At 46.6% G+C, this 21,384-nt stretch overlaps 3 protein-coding genes across 7 annotated transcripts; all 3 read right to left on the bottom strand.

The window, feature by feature from the left end:
- Positions 1 to 995: 995 nt before the first annotated feature.
- LOC119131925 (protein Shroom2-like) lies at positions 996 to 8,659 on the bottom strand. 3 transcript variants are annotated; one of them, XM_037266779.1, is made up of 10 exons: positions 8,337 to 8,659; positions 7,885 to 8,036; positions 7,629 to 7,730; positions 7,445 to 7,462; positions 7,178 to 7,297; positions 2,793 to 4,886; positions 2,266 to 2,670; positions 2,016 to 2,178; positions 1,672 to 1,944; positions 996 to 1,604 (listed from the first exon to the last, which is right to left on the bottom strand). In XM_037266779.1, the coding sequence occupies exons 3-10, from the start codon at positions 7,721 to 7,723 to the stop codon at positions 1,332 to 1,334; spliced, it is 3,441 nt and encodes a 1,146-aa protein (XP_037122674.1). In that variant the 5' UTR covers positions 7,724 to 7,730; positions 7,885 to 8,036; positions 8,337 to 8,659; the 3' UTR covers positions 996 to 1,331. The 3 variants fall into 3 exon arrangements, with proteins under 3 accessions (XP_037122674.1, XP_037122683.1, XP_037122693.1); XM_037266788.1 differs by having other exon boundaries at positions 1,672 to 1,941; XM_037266798.1 differs by lacking the exons at positions 7,445 to 7,462; positions 7,629 to 7,730.
- Positions 8,660 to 9,859: 1,200 nt separating this feature from the next.
- Positions 9,860 to 13,970, bottom strand: LOC119132436 (SLAIN motif-containing protein-like). Of its 3 annotated transcripts, none has more exons than XM_037267704.1 (9): positions 13,595 to 13,970; positions 12,946 to 13,076; positions 12,483 to 12,608; positions 12,337 to 12,399; positions 11,425 to 11,583; positions 11,306 to 11,348; positions 10,882 to 11,136; positions 10,670 to 10,777; positions 9,860 to 10,593 (listed from the first exon to the last, which is right to left on the bottom strand). In XM_037267704.1, exons 1-8 carry the CDS (start codon positions 13,885 to 13,887, stop codon positions 10,774 to 10,776), a joined length of 1,074 nt encoding a protein of 357 aa, XP_037123599.1. In that variant the 5' UTR covers positions 13,888 to 13,970; the 3' UTR covers positions 9,860 to 10,593; positions 10,670 to 10,773. The 3 variants fall into 3 exon arrangements, with proteins under 3 accessions (XP_037123599.1, XP_037123609.1, XP_037123616.1); XM_037267714.1 differs by having other exon boundaries at positions 9,860 to 10,590; XM_037267721.1 differs by having other exon boundaries at positions 12,495 to 12,608.
- Positions 13,971 to 14,446: 476 nt separating this feature from the next.
- mrps9 (mitochondrial ribosomal protein S9) lies at positions 14,447 to 17,990 on the bottom strand. Its single transcript, XM_037267671.1, has 11 exons — positions 17,868 to 17,990; positions 17,202 to 17,384; positions 16,594 to 16,656; positions 16,481 to 16,511; positions 16,327 to 16,406; positions 16,174 to 16,259; positions 16,014 to 16,089; positions 15,773 to 15,941; positions 15,584 to 15,692; positions 15,062 to 15,231; positions 14,447 to 14,967 (listed from the first exon to the last, which is right to left on the bottom strand). The coding sequence occupies exons 1-11, from the start codon at positions 17,955 to 17,957 to the stop codon at positions 14,876 to 14,878; spliced, it is 1,149 nt and encodes a 382-aa protein (XP_037123566.1). The 5' UTR covers positions 17,958 to 17,990; the 3' UTR covers positions 14,447 to 14,875.
- Between the last annotated feature and the right edge of the window lie 3,394 nt (positions 17,991 to 21,384).

Raw genomic sequence — 21,384 nt, 5'->3', positions numbered from 1 at the left:
TTGGAAGATGTCGTTGTGCTGCTTCCTACTTTCGGAAAATTCAGTTTTGCGTACTCCGGGGTTAACGTTGCATTCAACCTCTTCTCCAACTGCAACGTCCAAGATGATCCAGTGGAAAGTCAGTCCCTCAGATGTGTTCAAGTCCAGACAGTTGTTCTCCAGAGAAGCCTTGATACAGTTGGTTTGACATTCTGATGAGCTTTTTTTTTTTTTTCTCGCTTTTGTTTTGACTGTTAAGCTGTGGAGGTGGGTTGGAAAAAGTTCCAGGATTCTTTGCCACACAATGCAATCTGGGATGGATACTTCTGGGGATCCTCTGCAGCTCTTGTTGCCATCTTAATGTCATCCACATTGGGGAATCCTTGGGCTTGGTCCAAAAACACATGGGCCAGGTAGGCTGAGTCGAGAGCGTAGCTTGAGCATGTTCTTGGCCAGGAACTGTCAGATGCTCAAGTTGTCCCACCAAAATCCGTTTGCACCAAATGAAGCAAACACTCGTAGACTTGCTAGTTGATCATCTGGATGACTTGGCACACGATGTTTCCTCAAATTGGAAGAATGCCATCGACATAACTCTTGCTTTCTTTGTTCTTGGAGATGTCGGTCTCTTCAATAAAGGTTGGAACAAAGGTTCAGAACTTTGGTCTCCATGACTTATCACCAATGATTACTGTCACATGATTGCTCAACCTCCTCATGGCTTGACAACCTGAAGCAGAGAGAGAAGAAGCACACAAAATCATGTGGAAATAATTTCAATGGCTGCCAAGAGCTGAGGTCACAGTTTAATACTTCAGGGTAATGTTAATGAAGGGGGGGGGGGTACTCACAGGTCGTAGTTCAAGTCCAAAATATCGCTTGCGACACCGGTCCGGTAACTTCTCATCCACACGTGCTGGTCAGACAGGAGAACGCCTATTTCAAACATGGAAAAGTTCAATACTCCAAGCAAGTAAACGGGTCAAATGGCAAAGGACCAGACCAAAGACTTGCAGTTGGAGACTTTTCAATTTATCACGACAAAGTTTTTACTGAGTAGAAAACAACCTCAAGTTGCTCACCTCAAGTGATTTACAAAAGCAAGCAACCAAATGTGTGCTCAAATGATGAACAATACACAACAAATGGCGGCAATGACCACAATATGAACGCAGCCGGCCATTTTGTGTCTTAGAGGTAAACATGAATCAAATTCACAAAATGTCCACGCATCCAGTTTCTGTTGTCTTCTGTTTTTGCCATTTTGAGTAACAAAAAAAGTCCCATAATTCCAAAAGTGCTTTCAAGTCCGTAATCACAGTTAGAGGATTGTAACCCATCCAGATGTTTTTTTAAAACTGCAAGCGCTGCTCCAACGGCAAACTGTCCAACAAGCACTTGAGCTGCTCCTCGCCCAGCTTGATTTTGTCCTCCAGTTTACGCTGTTCCACGATGAGAGCGGACTTCATCTTGACAAAATGGCGATAGTCGTCCAGGCGCTCGGGGTCCAAGTGGGCCTCCATGACGGAGGACACCACACGCTCCCGGCGTTCCAAGTTCTCCTTCAGTTCCTTGGCGTCCTCGTACTGCCGCAGTAGCAGTTTGCGCTTCTCGGTCAGGGTGCGCTGAGAAGATGAGACGGGAGCCGTTAGTCATGTGATCGAGCTGTTATTATCTTCTGAAGGAACCTACCTTCTCCTCCTGTGGAGCTCCATCTTCCAGACTGTTGAGAGCGTTCTCCACACGAGCCAGCCGACCCGAAAGCGAGAGCAACAGGCTCACCACTTTGTCCAGGTCACCCACAAACATCCGAAACTTGTCCAGCTGGTTGGGCTGGCAAAAGCGTTGCACGGCGCTCTCCACCTCGCTGCCCAGAGCCTCGTTGTCCTCCACGTCCTCCTGGAGACTTTGTCGTGCCTCCCGTAGCACGTCCAGCTTCTTGGCCAGGCTTGAGATCAGCTCCTGCTGCAGAGATTCCAGAATGTTTTTTTTTCTTCCTAATTTGAAATATCATGGCTCAATGAAAGTTGGGTCACCTTTTTACTAGCGAGGTCCACATCCAGCTCATCTTCACAGTCCTGCTCCAGTTCCTTCATATCTTTCATCTTGATGAGGAGCTCAGCCTTTGGAGCTGAAGTGTCGTAATAGGAGGAACTGGGAAGCAGTGAAGCCGCTGCAGAGACATCTTCTGCGTCCTTCCTAAGAGCATGGACACAAACACAAGATCAAAGTTAAGATCAGTTTGACTGAAGTCAGAGAAGGTGCATGGTTGGGCTGAAGACAAACCTGCTTAGGGTGGGCAACCTGGAGCCGCTTGAGGGTTTTCTGCGTAGCTGGGCCCCCTCCAGGATCTGCTTCTCTTGGGGAAATAGACCCTCCATCAGGTCCATGGTGGTCTTCCTTCCAGTCTGATCTAAGATCTCCATCAGGGATTTGTCTTTGCCCATGATATCTCTCACCAGCTGCTCTGTCTTGTTATCTTCTTCAGCCATGAGGTTGGACTCAGGAATGCCGGCCTTGAGTCGGAGCTGTCCGGGGTCCTTAATGGAGTTCTGAATGCGGTCGTTGAATGTTGAGGAGGGGCGTGTCTCGTTGGCATCGACTGAAATAATGTCGGAGCGAGGCTCGGAGACGCCAGACGTGTTGTTGATGTCCATCACCGCTTTGGAGGACTTGGAGTCATTTTCAGATCTGAAATCACACAAGATTTGAATGAATCAATGATTTGGTCATTGTTGCTATTACTAGAAGAGCAAAGCGTTGCGTAACCAGAAGTCGAGGAGATGATGCAGACTTTGAGAGAAGCCGCTTACCCGAGACATGGATCCTCCTGCATGGACACGTCCGTCAGACTCAAAGGCGCAAGAAGGCACAAATCAGAAGAAGACACCGACTGCTCCTTCTTGGTCTCTGGATCTCGTCTGCCTTCTTCTGATTGAGGAGAGCCGGGAGGGTTGGTACTCCAACTCGACGGGGGCTGGAGCGTGGCAGCAAGGAAATCCTGGGAGAAGTCTGCAGATGGAGAAGATCTGGATCTTTCATGGAAGCACGCTAGCGTCTCCTCAGCATTGGTCTCCAAGATGTTCTCAGCAGAGTAAAACCTGCCTTGGATCTTGGCCTCCCACGTTCTCTTCTGTTTGTTCCACGTGGCTTGGTACTCGGCAAAGGTTCCCAGCTTCTGTTGCTCCTGAAGAAGCGCCACACCTCGGGAGCTTTCCACAGATGGAGGAGTCTCCTGAGCTTCTGATGATATCCTCCTACTCTCTTTGCTTTCAACTGCTCTAGCGGGAGCTCGCTTCACATCCGTATCGGACGTCGTAGCCCGTTTCCAAAAGGCTGCCTCGGCCTCCGAGTATTTCATTTGGTCCGAAACTTGACGCGCTCTGTCCACTCCTACTCGATCTATCTTGTCAGGTTCTGAGAAGGAAAGCACCTGTTCGGCTAAGGGGAAACGCTTGCGTCCTCGAACGCGTCCGTGAGAGCTTTTGCTTCCGAGGGGTTCCAGATCACGTCTCTGAAAAGAGGTAGCCTGAAGGACCCGAGCTTGTGCTTCTTTCAGGTTATCTTTGTAGGCGTTTGAGGAGGACACGCAACAAGTTACGGAAGCGTCCACGTATTTCCACTCGGCGGGATCTTCTCGGCGGATCAGCGTCGCGGCACTGCAGCTTTTTTGGAGCTGGGCTCGCTTCTGTTGCACTTGATTGCGTAACGTGGTGGCGTAACGGTCACCGCGCCGACTGCTTTTGTCGCCGAGCGTGGAGTCGGAGAGGTTCTTGGAGGACACGATACTCCTTGGCTTGACTTGCGGTTGACTTCGAGTCTCCTGTGCCAGTGAATGAAGCAAAGGCGTTTCCGAGGGGGATATTCGGTGGTCTTTTTGCGGTACCCAGGACTTGTGGAGACTACTTTGGTGAGCTGGGAAAATTCTTTTCATGTTGTTGACCTGTGCTTCACTTCTCTTCATGGCATCCTGTGGACCAAGACAGTGAGAGCGATCAGAGATCTGAGGGTCAAAGAGGGGAACATTTGTCAGAAGACCATTGCGCCCCACCTCCAGCTTTACAGAGTATTTGTCATCTTCTCGACTTGCGGCTGAGGAGCACCACGTCAATTTATGGCCGGAGGCTTTGGTGGGCAGATCTTGTAAACTGCGATAATAACTTCCGACACTCTGAGTCTTGGTGGGAGGAGCTAAGCACGACTTGGGATGAAAGAGCCTCTCGTCGTTGTACTGTTTGTGGTGAGAAGGTCCGTTTGATTGTCTGATATCAGTGGTGGACAATGAGAAATGCTTGTTTGGGTGGACTTGGTTGAGTTCAAGAGCTTTGTCTGACAGTGATGTGACGCTACATCTGGACTTGCCTTCGGCCAACCTTTCAAGTGACCAAGTCTTTGGAGTTTTGTCGGATCCCTCAGAGTACGGCAGCATGCTTGTGGCAACACGACCTCCATCACGCAATAGAGAAGGTGGAGGAGAAGATTCAGACTTCTTTTCCGGTACCTGCCACACTGAACTGATGCTGGGCCTAAATCGACTTGACATCCAAGAGGAGTTCCGCTCATCCAACTGAAGGTCTGAAGTCTGAAGGTAGTCTGGGCAGTCCACTGTCAGGTGACCTTCATCCCCAAGAGCCTTGAAAAAAACGTTTTCTGCACTGGTTCCCTTCCTGCCGAGTGAGTCTAGAACCAGAGGGTTGGATCCGATGGAGAAGCAGCCGAATGTGACTTTTCGGCCTTCTGAAGCGGCCAGAGGTTTGCTGATGCTGGTGTATTTTGTCGGAGAAGTACGATCTGGTGGGAAAGGGTGAGCAGGACGCTCCAGTTTCTCCATAACACGCGCTGAGCCGAGCTGGCCGGTTGGTAGCTGCTGGTTATTCTGGCCTGGTTGACTGGACCACTCTTTGAGCCTGGTGTGGAAAGTCACATGAACATTTAGGGTTAGGCCACCAATGTAAAGACCACCATGATGGATGGATTTGTTGGATAGAAGGATGGATGAATGGATGGATGGATTTGTTGGACGGAAGGATGGATGGATGCATGATGAATGATGGATTTATTGGACGGAAGGATGGATGGATGCATGATGAATGGATGCATGATGAAGACCAGAAACACACTGAACCGAGAGGTCAGGAAAGCCAGGAGGTGTTACGGGGAGAACCTGAAGAGACACCTCTCTGCCAATCCTGATCCCTCAACAGTGTGGAAAGGTCTGCAGAGCATCACGGGGTACAAGAAACGAACCCCCCGTCCTGTGGAGAGCCCAAGGCTTGCTAACCAGCTAAACAGGTTCTACTGCAGGTTTGATCGGTCCTCCCACACAACGGGACTTCCTGCAGCACAATCTACATACTCACCTCTCCCCACAACTACTCTGTCCACACCTCTATCATCGTTGTCACCCACTCTCTCTCTTGCAGAGGCCGCGCCCGCACTCCAGATCCGCGAGGAGGAAGTGCGCCAGATGTTCCGGAGACAAAAGACCAGGAAGGCACCGGGCCCAGACGGCGTGTCACCTTCCCGCTTGAAAGTCTGCGCTGAGCAGCTGGCGCCCACCTTTGCACGGATCTTCAACCGTTCTCTGGAGCTGTGTGAGGTGCCCTCGTGCTTCAAGAGCTCCACCATCGTTCCAGTGGCCAAGAAGCCCGCCATCACAGGTTTGAATGACTACAGACCTGTCGCACTGACATCTGTGGTCATGAAATCTTTCGAGAGGTTAGTCCTGAACCACCTGAAGGATGTCACGGGCCCCCTGCTTGACCCCCTCCAGTTTGCCTACCGGGCAAACAGGTCAGTGGATGATGCGGTCAACATGGGACTGCACTACATCCTGCACCACCTGGACACCCCAGGAACGTACGCCAGGATCCTGTTCGTGGACTTCAGCTCGGCGTTCAACACCATCGCTCCTGACATCCTCCAACAGAAGCTCATCCAGCTTGCGGTGCCTGCCTCCACCTGTCAGTGGGACCACCAATACTGGAGCCCCTCAGGGGTGCGTCCTCTCCCCACTGCTCTTCTCTCTCTACACCAATGATTTCTCCTCAGGTGACTCTCCTGTGAAGCTCCTGAAGTATGCAGACGACACCACCCTCATCGGACTGATCCAGGACGGTGATGAGACTGCGTACAGACAAGAGGTGGAGCGGCTGGTCCACTGGTGCAGCCAAAACCACCTGGAGCTGAACCCGCTCAAGACCGTGGAGATGACAGTGGACTTCAGGCGAGACCCTTCACCACTTTTACCCCTCACTATCCGCAGTAATACTATTCTCTCCACAGACACCTTCAAGTTCCTGGGAACCACAATCTCTCGGGACCTGAAATGGACCGGCCACATAGACTCTGTCCGGAAGAAGGCCCAGCAGAGGCTGTACTTCCTGAGACAGCTCAAGAAGTTCAACCTGCCGCGAGAGCTTCTGAAGACCTTCTACACTGCCATCATCCAGTCTGTCCTCTGCACCTCCATCACTGTCTGGTTTGGATCAGCCTCCAAACAAGACAAGCACAGACTGCAACGGACAATCAGGACTGCAGAAAAGATCATTGGAATCAACCTCCCATCTATCCAAGACTTGTACCTGTCCAGGACCAGGAAACGTGCAAGGAACATCTCGACAGACCCTTCTCACCCAGGTTGCAGTCTGTTTGAACTACTCCCCTCCGGACGGCGTTATAGAGCTCGGTACGCCAAAACCAGCAGACACAGAGACAGCTTCTTCCCCCAGGCTGTTGCTCTGATGAACTCACACCACTCTTAGAGTCTGAGTCATTACTGTGCAATAACATCCTGCTCTTCACACCTTTTTTGAATTTGTCTACACTGTTTTTGCCATTTTTCACATGTCCTGAGTGTTGTTAGTCACCTAAATGTTGAACAGAGGGTGTGTTTTACCAAAGTCAAATTCCTTGTTTGGCACGCTCAAACATGGCGAATAAAAAACTCTTGAATCTTGAATCTTGAATGGATGGATTTGTAGGACGAAAGGGAGGATGGATGGACGGATGGATGGATGCAGGATGGATGGATGGAAGGTTGGATGAATAGATGCATGATGGATGGATGGATGGATGGATGGATGGATGGATGGGTGGATGGACGGACGGACGGACGGACGGACGGACGCACCATGATTGGTCCAATGACTTTGAGTGGTTGAGCTTTGAATGAAGCATCCAAAGTTATCAAGCTCACCTTGCTTCTTTTTGCTGCCACACTTGCACTGTGCCGCTTTGGTTGCCAAGGGTCTCCGACTCCTTCCCGTTCAGTTTGGAGACGTGCCAGGACTGAGGCCGTGAGCTCAGATCATTCTTCCTGTTGAGCGGAAAGCAACCGAGTTCTTTCAAATGCTGTCATCAATGTCGCAAATTGAAGATGCAGCTACCGAGCTTCGACCGTGTCTCTTTTTGCTATCTGGGTCGACTTGCAGAACAGAGGAACTTCTAATTTGGTCTGACCTACCCTTTGAGGTGATTCTTCCTGGTTTGCATGTTGGGGAAAAAATATGACTCTGAGCATTCGTGTGTGTGAAAGTAGGGAAAATATTGATTCACTTGACAAGCTAAGTATAAAAACAAGTGAAGCAGAAGAACGGGGTTGTCCAGCCCTAAGCGCTACGTGACCAGAGGGCGCTTGCTACATGTACCTCATGGAGCTTCGCAAGATCTTGGTGAGAAAGCACCTTGCCACGAGAACCTCGCTTTCTGACGGCATGGTGTGTGCTGACACAACATCAACCATTTTAGCCCTGATAATGGCGAGCAAAGGGGAGGAAAAAAAAAAAAAAGCAAAGACACATTTGAAGCAAAGCTAGCCAGTCACAAACACCACCAAGCCTTCAACTAAATGACGCTCAACTGAAGGGAGAAAAATGAGGCTGGCAGACCTGCAACTTGTATTACCTTTGTAGTTTTGCGCTCCAAATGTAAGCGGCTACAAAAAGGTTTCACGCTGCCAGGCTCTGATGGAAGCACATTCTTTCCACAGAGGAATGTAGGGAGGTATTTTCCTTTCCTGCCATGCTTTGGAGCTTTGTGGCTCCCAAGTGCTCAGGCTATAATGCGGGAATGACACATAAAAAAAAAGTGTACATTATAATCTGTGCATGAAAGAAACTGAGGTGAAGGTCACGTTATTGTCAACATCAAACAGAGTTGTGTTGCCTCCCAACAAGCAAATGAGTTTGTTTTTTTCAAGGCTGGCTTTTCACTCCTTCCACAACTTCAAAATGGAGCATTCGCCAGTTGATTTGAAGTGGACAAGAAGCCTTGCGGTTCTGGCCGTACCAAAACACCGATTTGGACATATCTGACATATCAAATTGTGTATAAAGAGGAAAAAAAAAAAAACTCACCTAAATGCTCACGTATTTCCAACCATGTGACTTTTCCCTGTAAAGAAGTTGGACTTTTCTGTGCCATTGGACAGAACCATCAAGTGCAACACACCTTATGCTGCTGGGAGATCTCCGCAGGGATTATAAAGGGAGGGATTGGAGAGAAGGGGAGGAGTTCTTGACCAGCACAGTGTCCTTGCTGTAATCTAGGATTTTAAAAAGGAGCTCACACTCAATCAAAGGCGTGTGTGAAAGTTGGATCCTGTTGGTTCCCCAGGGGCGCAGTCCAGAATATATTTATTTGACAGTGCAGGCTTGTGTTTTTTTATCTGTGTCCTCCAGGCAGCCAAAGAGCAACATTTTCCCTGTGGAGATAAAAAACCATTTTATTCTGAGTCACTGCATTGCATCATCGACTGCCTCCCAAGTCACCTGAGCCACTCTCGGACTCAACAGCCTGCTGACAGCAGGGCCCAAACATGCAAACGGGTCCAAACCCAGCAAACACAAAGCAAAGTGCCGTAGTCATCACCATTGAGCTTTGTGCCTGTTAGGACAATAACCTGACAGTCTTGCTCCTAAACACAGAATTGACAACAAAGCACCAATCACTCACTCGTCCTAAAGTTTCACAAGTTATCTCGCTGTTATTATCTCCAACTCACACACGAGTACCTGATTTAATCGCTCCTCTCTCAAAAGTACATGATTTGATCAGAGTAGATGAAGGAAATGGAGTGGAAACAGGAAGTAGAGAGGTTCGAAGCGGCCATTCTGTGCCAACACAAAGCGCTGGTCCGCTCACCTTGGCAACATGGGCTGGGTTGGGTCGTACCATCATCCTGTTGCGACAGGGGGGAGGAGGGGGGGTGCTTGGACACGCGCACACCCGAGGAAAACTCACAAAACTCGTTTTACAGATTCCAAATCTTCACGTTGGCTGCCTCATCAGCATCATCACCTGCGTTTGTTTGTCCGTCCCGGCGAGCAGATCTCGCACTTCACCTCCGAGTGTTTCCACCCCCTAACCCGCAAACGCTGGAGCCCAACAAGTGGCTTTGCAACTCATAATTGGATTCAAACGTCACTACGCTAAGCACTCGGGAAGATGTCTGACGACAAGTGAAAGTGAAACAGAGAAGATATTTTCCAGGAGGTTCCATCACGTCGTGCAGGAGCAACCTGAGAGATCTGATTAAAAATAGAGTCGTGTCCTGTAACCCGAAGACGTCTGAGCTATGTTCTCGTGGTTTCACTCTTAAAATTGAGCCTTCATGGACCAGAGGTGCCAATTTCTGCAGGAAATTCTTCAAATGTGGTGGAAAGCAACAGTTCCATGGATTCTTAAAATTCTGCCCCGTAAAAATAAAAATACACACCAAGAGTCCCACTAATTTAACAAACACTGCTTAATCTAAATTCATTTTTGGTACACAAGACAAATTCCACATATAAACTTTGCATTTGTCATTGCTGCAGGACATGATTTGACATTGACTGAGACATTAACTGAAACCTCGTAAAAAAAATATGAATAGTCATGAATTTCAATGTCTTTAATGAAAAGTAATTAAATTAGCCGCAACAAACAGAAAACAAAGGCTGCAGTGCTACTTTGAACTATGCATAACCGTGACAATCTGGGTGAAGAGCAAATCAGAACATCATCATAAATCGTGTTAAGTGTGACCAAACAAACTTGTGTGCATGCGTCTTGTGTAAAACCACACGGAGACAAATATATTAAGACGAGGTGAACAAACTAACACCACAAATCACATCATTATGTGAACATTGATAAATATAAAAAAGTGACATCAGATTTTAGCAGCATTGTCGGCATATGTTGCCAAAGTGGGTCAAAACTTATTAATAATCACACTTTGAAATAGATCTTAAATATTCTAAAAGGTTGTTTAGTGCACAGAAGCAGCAGTGACAACTCTCCATTGGCAGAGACAAAAAAAAATAAAAAATAAAAAAACTTAAAGGAACACGAGTGCTGTAACTTCCACGCATCACGTGGAAAATAACCGCACCGCATTTCAATAGCTGTGCCCTGGTTGGGCCACCTTGCAGCTATTGCCGGGCCAAGGTGGGCTTAGGCCCGACATACAGTAGGAGGAGCATTTACTCCGCATCGGGATCCTGCTGGTGCCGTCGGCGCCGCCCGGTGAACGTAAACCAAAGGCGCTGGCCTTGGGTGGCTGCCGTGATGGTGAAGATGTTCTCCCCGTGCTCTGGACTCTGGCGTGCCGCAAGGTTGGCGAGGTCGCTGGAGTAGAGACATAATAATATTGTACACGTGTGTAAAAAGTTGAGTCGAAATCTGAGATGCGCCGATTACTCACGGGAGGACAAGCAGGTTGGGGAACCAAAGTTCTGGTTAGTAGCAAGTAAAGAAGCGTTGGGGACACTTTGAACTCGGGCAAGGTTGGGCAAGCTGCTCTGGGTCTTATCTGAAAGACACAAAAAGAGAACATCTTATCCAAAACATCCAATTGTGTGCTTCTTTGTCATTCAAGTCAAGTTTGAAGAAGTTGATATTTCAATTTTTCCTCACCTGGACCTGTTCTGAAAGGCTGCCGCAATCGGCCTGCGGAGGGGCGAGGTGGGGCGGAGGGACGTACGGACAGGAAGCTGCCTCTGCTTTGCAAGTTTCGGTCGCTGGAGAAGGTGCGGGCGCGCTGTGGGTAGAGGTGACCTTTGCCGCCAGCTTCGTCTTCCGGGTCGGGGCGAGCGCTGAGCGGGAGGGTGACACTCCGGCTGCGTCGGGTGGCCAGGGCGGATGAAGTGCTGGCGCAAGCTTGCCTGAGTTCTGGGCGAGCGAGTTATGAGGAAAAGCACGCCAAACGCAACCAGAGGCGGGACTGTCACATATGGCTCATCAAGTTTAAAGTCTGACTCGAGTAAAGTCATGTGACAAGAGTCCCCAACTCTGACACGCGCTCACACACACACAATCAATCAATCAATCAATCAATCACCTGGAGGGGTTAATGAAGCTAAAGTAGCGATGAGCTCTGAGGTCTGCAGTTAGTGGGGGCATGACGGCAATTAGACAGAAAGAAAGAAATTGAATTGTTGCTTTTGGGTTTGGACTTACTCTCCTCTTGCAGCCGCGCCACCACTTGCACATCAGTCAGATCCTTCAGTTTGTAGCCATGAGGGACCAAGTCCTCCTCGTCCGGCCCAGGAGGGATGACGACGGCAAGGTCCGCTTGTAGCCGAGGGCTGCTGCGGCGCCGCGGGCTGCTGTTGCTGCCTGGCAACCCAGAAAAAGTACCGTCTTTTTCCATGTATAATGCGCAAAATTTAACTAATTTATTGTCCTAAAATCTGGGGTGCGCATTATACATGGGTACAAATCTTTTGTTTTTTTTGAAGAAGAAAATCTCCCTCGAAATAAAACTTGAAATCACCTTTCTTCTTGTTTGTTGTCAATCGCGCATCCGCACGTCACTTTCCTCTCTTTTCATTTTAACCTAACTGATCGCAGTGGTGCCTTTCTGGGCAGTCGGAGAAATCAACGGCAACAAAAAAAAATACATCCAGCCTAGTTAAGAAATCACCAGAAAGATCACCATGACAATTGTGAACACACAGAAAGATAATAAATAACTGGAACATCACTCAAATATTGGTGATCCCGTTGAGAGTCTCACATATTTCTTCGCTATCGAGTTTGCTAGCGCATGCGCAGTGATACTGACCGGCAGAATAACATCCGGTTGTTCCCAAAGATGATCTTTTTTCTGAAATAATTTTACGTTTACGGACTTACTAAGTAGGAGTCAAAATTTGGGTGCGTATTATACATGGGTACAGGCTTTTTTCCAGCATCGACATGCCATTTTTAGGGTGTGTATTATACATGGGGGCGTATTATACATGGAAAATTACGGTACAACATTTGTCTTAATTTTCAGATGCTGACACTTTTTTTTGGAGGGGGGGGGGAAAATAAAAAATGAAAAAGTAAAGCTCTCCTCGCTCATTGAGACCAAAGCAGGCTTACCACGCGTCAGATGGGGGATGAAGGTGGGAGTCCTTGCCCTCCCACTGGGGCTCTGAGAGTGAGCTAAAGGAAGAGGAAAACAAAAATAATCGTTTTTTGTTTTTTTTAATTCCCCCCAAGCATAACTTTGTTTGGTTTGTGAGTTCCATGTGGGTTACCGTGAGTCTCAGGCGACCGTGGGCTGCTGATGGGGGACATGACCGCAACTTTGCCGAGAGGCGGAGGGGTGGTAGTGGGCCCAGGGCTGGACAGTACTTGACGCCAGCACAAAGCTGAAGATGTTGAAAGGAAAGGCTAGCTTCAGAGTGAGGACAACAAATCTGTTGTGTTTAACTTTTGAATTTCTCAACAATCCATTTTTCAATATTTATTAAATTGAGAATTGCAAGCATTTCTTGGGAGGTTCTTGTAAAACGTTGAAGAAACAGTTGAATAGACTATTGACGTGACAAAGGCGTCTTTGAAAAGCGTAGCGTTAGCTCATCTGCGCCGCCTGTCACCAGCGTCCTGAATAAAACGCTTTTGTCTGAAAACAAAGCTGACAGGAAAGGAAGGATCCCAACTGCTCAATAGATTGAATAGTGATAAGCACACCTTGCATTCTCTTACCAGACTCCAGTTGGAGATGCATGAAACGCCTCGCTACCTTCCATTCGGGAGCCTCCAGAACATGGCGGCACCATTGTAAGGGGGTGACAGGATCTTGGGAGTTCTTTTTTGTTTGGGGCGGCACATACAACCTGTCAAAGACACACCACACACAAAGACTGTCAAATTTATTTGCATATTAAAAATCTTGGCTAACCCATACACGAATGTAAAAAATTGAATTCACTGGTTGTGCTTTTGTCAATTTTAATGCTTGTCAATATTTTGCAAAGCTCATGCTAAAAAGTAGCAACATTGTCTTATTTAAGTGTTCTTTTTTCAAGTCACTGCTGTACATATTTACAATATTTGTCATCTAAGAGCAATAATTAATAGTTAAATCTAAATAAGAAATGCCACACCTAGATAATGTTAGATTTGTAGTAAACAAATAATTTCCAAAGCAATTCAATTACATCATTTCAGTCAGTACACCTGATAAACATGTTCAAACAAAGATTTAAAGCTGTGTAGTGACTTAATGCCAAAATAATTTTCCTGCATGGACAGCTTGGCGTTATGTGAGCTTTGCAGCAGGACAAACTAACTCATGAAAAGCACGTGCATTTTATTATTTTTTTCAATGTACAACAACAAGCAAGACACTCACCACGTCTCATGATCAGAAAATCCAGTCGCGTCCAAGTCCAAAAGTTCCACCTCGTCCAGAACTAACGGTTCGTAATGCTTCTGCAAATACTGGATACGGTCTTTAGGCGCTCTCGGTGAGCCCAGCTGACAAGGAAGCGGCGTGCAAGCTCGACCCCGGGGCCCGGTTGGAAGCTTCTGCTTGTTGAGGAGCCCCAGGCTGAGGACGAGCTTATGCACCCTCCTCAAATGCAGCTCGCCGTTCGCAAGGTTCTTCTTGAGGTCCACGTTAACCAAGTTCACTGCAGCCTCCATCGGATCTCTCGATCGAGTCAACCGTGAAAGGGTCAATCTGGTGGCTCTTTCCGTTAATTGAAAAAAAAAAAAGTTACTCCGCCCACTCCACAAAAGCCGCCTCTTTGAGACAGTGCCACGGTCGTAAATAAATAAATAAATAAATAAATAAATAAATAAATCTTACTTTATAAATGTGCGACTTTTATTTCTACGACGATTACTACAGCATAACTTCACAATTTGTTTGTAGCTGGTGGAAATTAAAAGCACATGGGATTTTCGTTCATTTGTCGCCATCTAGTGGTTATGCCGATTACAGCATAACTTCACAAATTGCAGCTAGTAGAAATTAAAATCACACGGGCTTTTCGTTCATTTGTCGCCATCTAGTGGTTACGCCGATTACAGCATAACTTCACAATTTGTAGCTGGTAGGAATTGAAAGCACATGGGTTTTTCGTTCATTTGTCGCCATCTAGTGGTTACCACATATCATCGCGAATGCCTCAAGCCTCCAAAGGGGTCACATAGTTTTCCCACCCTGCCGCACTATAAATGTTGGCCAAAAAAAACCATGTAAGATCATACAATTGTTAATCTGGTATTACTCTTGAAAAATAGTTTTTTGTGATTTAAATGATCAGATTTATGTGTACATTTGACAGCAAAACCTGATTGTTGTATTAAAGTCACTATTTTTCTGTAGCACCGGACAAGCAATTTACATTTTTAAGGAGACGGCTGCTGAATTCTGAACTATTTTTTGATGACACAAGTGTTGGAATTGAATTGAAATGACATTATTTCTTTTCAAAAATATGCAGAACAGTTACAGTAGTTTAATCCAAGTCATTTTGGACACAAGCGCCTGGTGGCTGAGAGCCAAATGTCTCATGTTCCGTCATGAATGATAACGTTTTCTGAATCGGAGCCCATCTCAGTTCCATTTGTCAAGTATCCTAATGACAAAATTGTCATTATTTCACAAGTTCTGGTGGTATCATCCTCAACGTTTCTTCCAGGTGAATTTTTTCCTAGCACCTTCTTGACCGGGCTTCTTCCTCTCCCTCAGTCTGGGATCAGAAGTCAGAAGACCAGCTGTCCAATGAAGACAAAAGAAACAACTCCATCATTTGAGAACAATTTGAGCAATTGGCACGAAAAAAAGTAGCTGCCCGGCCGGCACCCTCACCTTGCCTCATGATCTCAACCTCTCTCTCAGAAACAAAGCTGCATAGGGCGTGGGAGATGGCGTGTCGCAGCGCCCCCGCCTGGCTGGAGCGTCCGCCACCGCTCACGCTGCTCTCCACGTCAAAGCGTCCCATCATGCCCATGAACTGGAGCGGGAACATCAGCTGCTCTCTGTCCACACAACACCCAAAGTGGACAAAGATGATAAAATCAACTGCAACGCGTAATATTTTCACAAAGCTGAAATTCTTGGTTTATTAGCATAAAATGGCATTGACTCCCATGGAGAGTTTCCAATTGTGAAAATTGCCATGCATCCTTAGCGACGTGGTCGAGTGACTCCGCTTGCCAGCACATATTAAGAAAAACGCCTGACTCAGCAACGGCGGGAAGATGCGGGCGTGTGAGGTTGCTGACACGGACGCTCTCAACTGTGTCATTAATTCACAACAAGGAGATAAAGACACGGCGTGTGGTGGGAGGAGTAATTGGAGAAGAGAAAAAAAATAAGGCTCCCGCCAACCTGTCTTGTAACACGTTGAAGTACCGGATGTAGCTCAGCCCGTTAACGGCGACACTTCCAGAGCCGCCATCTCTCAGAACCACCGAGGCGTTGGATGACTTTCTTCGTCCTGAGAGTCAACGCACAGGGCAACGATGGGTTCCTTTTTTTTCTTTTCATCCTAAAATCCTGATCCGAGTCCGCCTCTACCTTGTGAAGTGCTAAAAGCCAGACCCTTTTCATCCTTCTCCAGAGGTGGGATTGTCTGCTTCCTGGACTGAGTCTGGAGTTGCTGGCGGTAACGGAGGACAAACTGCTCCTCCATGGCGGAGTAAGGCAGAGACAGCAGCCGCTCCATTAGCTGAAGGAAGCGAGTATACTGCAAGGACATCACAGTTGAGCTTGCGTGTGGACCCATAAACCCGAATGGTGTTTGTGTGGAAAGGCTTACATCATGAACGGAAATGGGCTCCACCAGCAACTCCTCCAGCTCCTCCTTCAGGAGCCACCTGCTTGTGCCGAGGGGGCTAATGAGAGATGGACAGTGCCGTTACGCTCGTGGTAACAATAACGTGACTCCTCGGTCCCCCCAAAGCAATTCGTGCACCCACATGGGCTTGACGTCCTGGTCGAAGAGTCCTTTGACACGCAGACGATCCTGATGCTTCTCGATGTTGACGATTTTACTCTGTGTGTCCTAAAAAAGATCAGGAATGGAATTTAGGATTCATTTTGTTTTTAGGCAGAACTGGAGGCAAACTCACGTGCATTAAGCTGTAGTAAGCCTGTTTGCCCGTGTAAAACAGGAAGTGAAACGGCCGCCCGTCCGGCCCCCATTGGACAGCTGCGAGAAGAAAACAGGCCAACGTTAGTTCCGAAGAGCAACGGGCAAAACGTGTTTGTGTCGGTGTGGTGTACCTCGCTGCTTTGGGAAGATTTCCTCCGGATGCTGATGGAGAAACGCAAAAATAAGATTTTTTTTTTTTTTTTTACGTGATAGATGAGAAAACATGTCGAGTCAGAGTGTTGACCTTCATGAGGGGCCGCGCCTTCTTCTCAAACAAGCCCGAGGGGAAAAGGTAGGCGATGCTTCTCTGCAGCGTGGCAGAAAAAAAAAAAACATTTTAGAAGAAAGTAAAAACAATGACAACAGATGAAAAGAACGGAGGTCATGGAGACAGCAGGACACAAGCTGCCCGCGGGTTCAAGGAAAGGCGAGCTCATTTTGCGGCAACTCTGACAGCCAGCGGACGATTCAGACAAAGTTCAGCACGTGTGCTCACTAAGCGTCCAACAGATGCTCTTCTCTGTTTTTCGGGCGTCACGGATGGGCGAGCAGGTGGTGCGCAGGCGGCACCTTGACATTTCAGCTCGTCATCAGCAGCGGAGGAACAACAAAAGGCTCTCGCAGTTCGACAAGAAGCGTGGTAAAAGGCAACGACAGATGAAGTCACCCCTGCGTCCCCCCTCGCAATATGGCGGCCATTCCCAAGAGGGCGCCAGCTGAACATTTAATGGGCATCACAACAGCTTTCTTTTTTGGGTGGCATGGAGGTAAAGAAATTAAATACAAGTCATCGGCACAGACTACGACAAATACTCTTATCATTTCAGAATAAAATACTAATTCCAGGCTTACATCTATGTCCTCTTGAGTGAAATTCTCAGGGTCCTCTCCCATCATGTTGGCCAGGTGCCGCTTGCCAAGATTGAATTCCTCCACCTGTTTCTCGATAAACTCCATGGTAAACTTTTCGGGGCCAGCGGCAGCCAAGTTCTTCCTGTGCATGACGGCACTTGTGCATATCTGTCTCCGGGCTACCTAGAGGAGAAGATGCATAGAGTTTGATTAGTTTTACAATGTTCTAACACAAACATTGCATTGGTGAAGAAAACAACAAATTTGCAGGGGTTCACCAACGTGACGTCATAGCCCGCATCAGAGATAAGTTTGAAACAGGTTGAATAAGGCACAAACGAAACTTCGAGTTATTCAAAAATTAGCATCATACTATCGAACATTATTTTACTTTACCAGGAGTTGTAAAGAAACGTGTGCATACGAAACGTAATGCGTGAGACTAGTACCGTAAAAAAAGTGAGGAGATTCCTTAGTTCTTAAATTACTACATAATTCGCTTGAAACATAAAATCATATTTCCGTATTGTCGTAACATAGCAACTGTAAGAAGAGTTCTGATAGCAAGAAGATGCTCGCTCAAGGGCATATCCTTTTTAATCTTGTTTTTATATCGTTGAAATTCCCAACTGGGAAAATATTCATCGCCGACTACAAAAAACTTACCTGCCGATTCGCCTGTGACGAGACTCTTGAACAAGATGTCCCACATTTTGCGAGAAAAGAACCCAGTGCTCGCGTACACGGCGCCGCCATGATGGCTGGCTAAAAGTGACGTCACATCGGAAGTTGACGTGACGTTTAGGCAGATTAGATACGCCTGTGTAACGTGCCTGTATGACGGCCATATTGGTAGGGGCAACGTTCCCATCGAAGGCACACACACACACACACACACACACACACACACACACACACACACACACACACACACACACACGCACGCACACACACACACACACACACACACACACACACATACATACATACATACATACATACATACATACATACATACATAAACAAGAATATATAGGTATCTGAATTAAAAATACAAGGACACATGGTATAATGAGTAGATAATATTAATGGCATTATTTATTAACATATTCTTATATTCAAAGATTTAATTGAATAAGTTTTTAATGTGTCATTTATTTGTTCCTCTCACTCCCTTCTCTCTCATACTCTTTCTGTCTCTCTCTCCCTATCATACTGTATGTATCTAAAAACATGCCTGGTATACAATTAATTCCCATATGTTATAAACGAGTAGCTCCATGAATAAATTCCTTCCTCCCAAAAAGCATTTTGACCAACAAAAAGACAGAACAAATAATGCACTGTAAAGTGGGTAATAACAGGCACATGATGGCATGCAGGCCACAACACAAACTGCCAGGGCTGACAAATGAAGTAACAAGTAAACTGAATGTTGAAACAAAACATCTTTCAACAATAAAGTAATGATGAATAGGCCACTTCCGCTTTTGTAATCGAGGGGCTCTCCAGTCCACATCACAGCATGACATATCTAGTGAGGAAAAAAACAGCTATTTTCCAAAAACAAAGCAAACAGGCCACATAACGTTACGGAAAAAACAAAATCTGTTCCTGTTTTATTCCAGTTGATTCCTACCATCACTCCAATCCCAGTTTACCCAGACTGACTTCACAACCTAACCACTAGAATGCACAAAATGTATGTGTACAGTTTGTGTGCATGGTACAGAGCATTATAGCTACAGATCAATGTTGCGTGTCTTCACTTTGATAGAGTTGGAACAGGAACATGGAAAGATTAATCACAGTGAAGGGGCACTGACTCCAGGCCGGTGCCAGTCGATTTGGCCGTGTGGTTAGATTGCCTCAAGGAGGCCTGTCGTCACTTGGATGATAAACAGTGTTTGCCCCTTTCTCTTGCCACCAGCGTCCTCCTGCCCACCAAGAAAAATAGTTTTCGACCTGCCTTCTCTAATTCACAGTGGAGTTACCGGTTGGGACATTAATCATCCCTTCCTCATCTCACAAGAGACTTGTCGTGGGCGGACTGCAAGGAGATCTTCAAATTTCACTTTTTGCTGATGACAAGCTGGGGGTTGTTTATAAACACTGCAGAGGTAAGGCAATGCTGCTGAAAATAAAATCACAAACCCATCCGAGACTTGCCGCTGATTTCCGCGCGAAATGGCGGGATTTCACAATAGGCCACATTGACCTCCCTTTTCTCTTAAATGAAGCGGCACCCTTTTAATTATGCGCCTAAAACAGCAATGGAACATACACATCCCAACAGAGGGATATCACACCGTGGAGTTAAGCCAAGCGCTCCTTCCCCCACTTTGCCGAGGACGAAGGCTTTACTATTGCCAAGCTGAGGCTTTGCTCCCGTCATCATTTCCATGCCGCTTTACGCTGATTTCCTAATATCCTTAGCGCCGTGCGAAGGGATAAGCCCATCATGCTGAAACATGACTATAAACCGTTCACGGCTCTAAAGAATCCATTATGGTTCCTCCACAAACACGGAAACTCGAATGGCCACTTTGCTCGTGCTCCTTTATTTACCCTCGGTGCCGCGGCGCGGGGGGATTCAGCGCACTGCCAGACAGCCACGCTGGATTTAATTACAAGTGGTCATTCATACCGCAAATCACTTAGCAGACATTTTGAACTTATATTGTAGTGCGTAACAGAAGTATTGTAAAAAGTTCAAGACTCGGGGAAAAGATGGGGGGCGTGCGTCTAATTGCAGCAGGCGCGCGTTCATTCCCTAAGGCGCACCCCGCCCCTCGCCCCGCCCCCTCGCACGCACGCACACAGTTATGTCAAAAATCTGCAGATTACAGAGAACTGTCCCTGAGTGGAAATTAATTTGCCACCAGTAATAGATAAAGACGTTTTATTGAGATGCGTAAAGGGAGCCGAAGTGCCAGCGATGACCTGTAGGAATCAGCCCTCATCAATATCACGATAATTACAAAGCACTTCTGGCAGCGCGTGAAATGAAGTGCGCGTGCAACAGATTGAGCGGCGGCCATAGTTGTCTGCAGGTATTAGAGCGCCTTCTCCTCACGGTGCCTCCACGGGCCCAAATTCTGCCTGAGCCGACCGCAAGTCTTGCTCCGTTTGGGTCCGCTGTATCTGCGGATAATAGCCTTTGACAGTTTGGAAGAAAAAGATAACAAACGGAATGAGACAGTGTTCTGGCAAATTGTTCAGAAATACATTCCTCTCCAAAAGTATTGGAACGAGGAGGTCGGTTCATTGATCTTTGCTGACGACTGGAAACTTTTGCTTTGATTGAAAGCGGCTAAATAAATAAATAAATAAATAAATAAATAAATAAGCCCTCAATTAGATTAATTGGAAATATAAAGATACATGCGATACAAGAAGACATTTCAGATCAAAATTAAGCTTGTCTATAGCCAATTTATTTATTTATTTATTTATTTATTTGCTTATTTATTTATTTATTCATTTATTTATTTATTTACAAATGTTGATTTTAAATGTATTTATTGGAATTATTAATCGGAATCTATATTCCAATAAATACATTTAAAATCAACATTTGTCACCGTTATGAAAAAATGAGTGCGTTTACACATGCACGCATTCAAATAAAAGCCAACGTAATTTTCATGCAGGTTCAGATCCAAATCTATCTTCGGGAGTGACAATAATGATAATATTATGATAGCTGACATTCTCCTTAAGATTTAATCATGACAAACATGATGTATTTGTAGCACTGAGGCGGCCCACACAACTCTCGCACACCCGCTTACAGCAAAACCGTGTTTCCGATATGACCTTCCACCTCAGTTCCGAGAGGTTGATCCAAATGTTTCCCAACATTCACATCCATCCCTCACCTGGAACCACTTTGTCAACCAGCTCACCCCGTTGCCCTCTCACACGCCGTATTGAGTTCCCCCAACAGCTGAAAGGTTACTTCAGTCCATCTCTGGCTTGAAGAGATGACATGACTACTTTCCTTCCCCTTCTTCCCTCTCAGTGTTTTGTTCATTTGAACGGCTGGAGAGGAAGGAAACCATTTCAGACTGAACGAACTGGGGTCTGGCTCATTGGAGAGGAAGAGGATTTGCTTTGGAAGGTAGACAGGACGAAACCTGAGACTTCTCCAAATGTCTGGGAATGACCGAAGAAAAACATC

This window comes from Syngnathus acus, chromosome 2 (genome assembly GCF_901709675.1).
Source record: "Syngnathus acus chromosome 2, fSynAcu1.2, whole genome shotgun sequence".
Classification (NCBI taxonomy): domain Eukaryota; kingdom Metazoa; phylum Chordata; class Actinopteri; order Syngnathiformes; family Syngnathidae; genus Syngnathus; species Syngnathus acus.
Note: the sequence above shows the minus strand (reverse complement) of the source record. Positions and strands in the feature narration are given on the sequence as shown.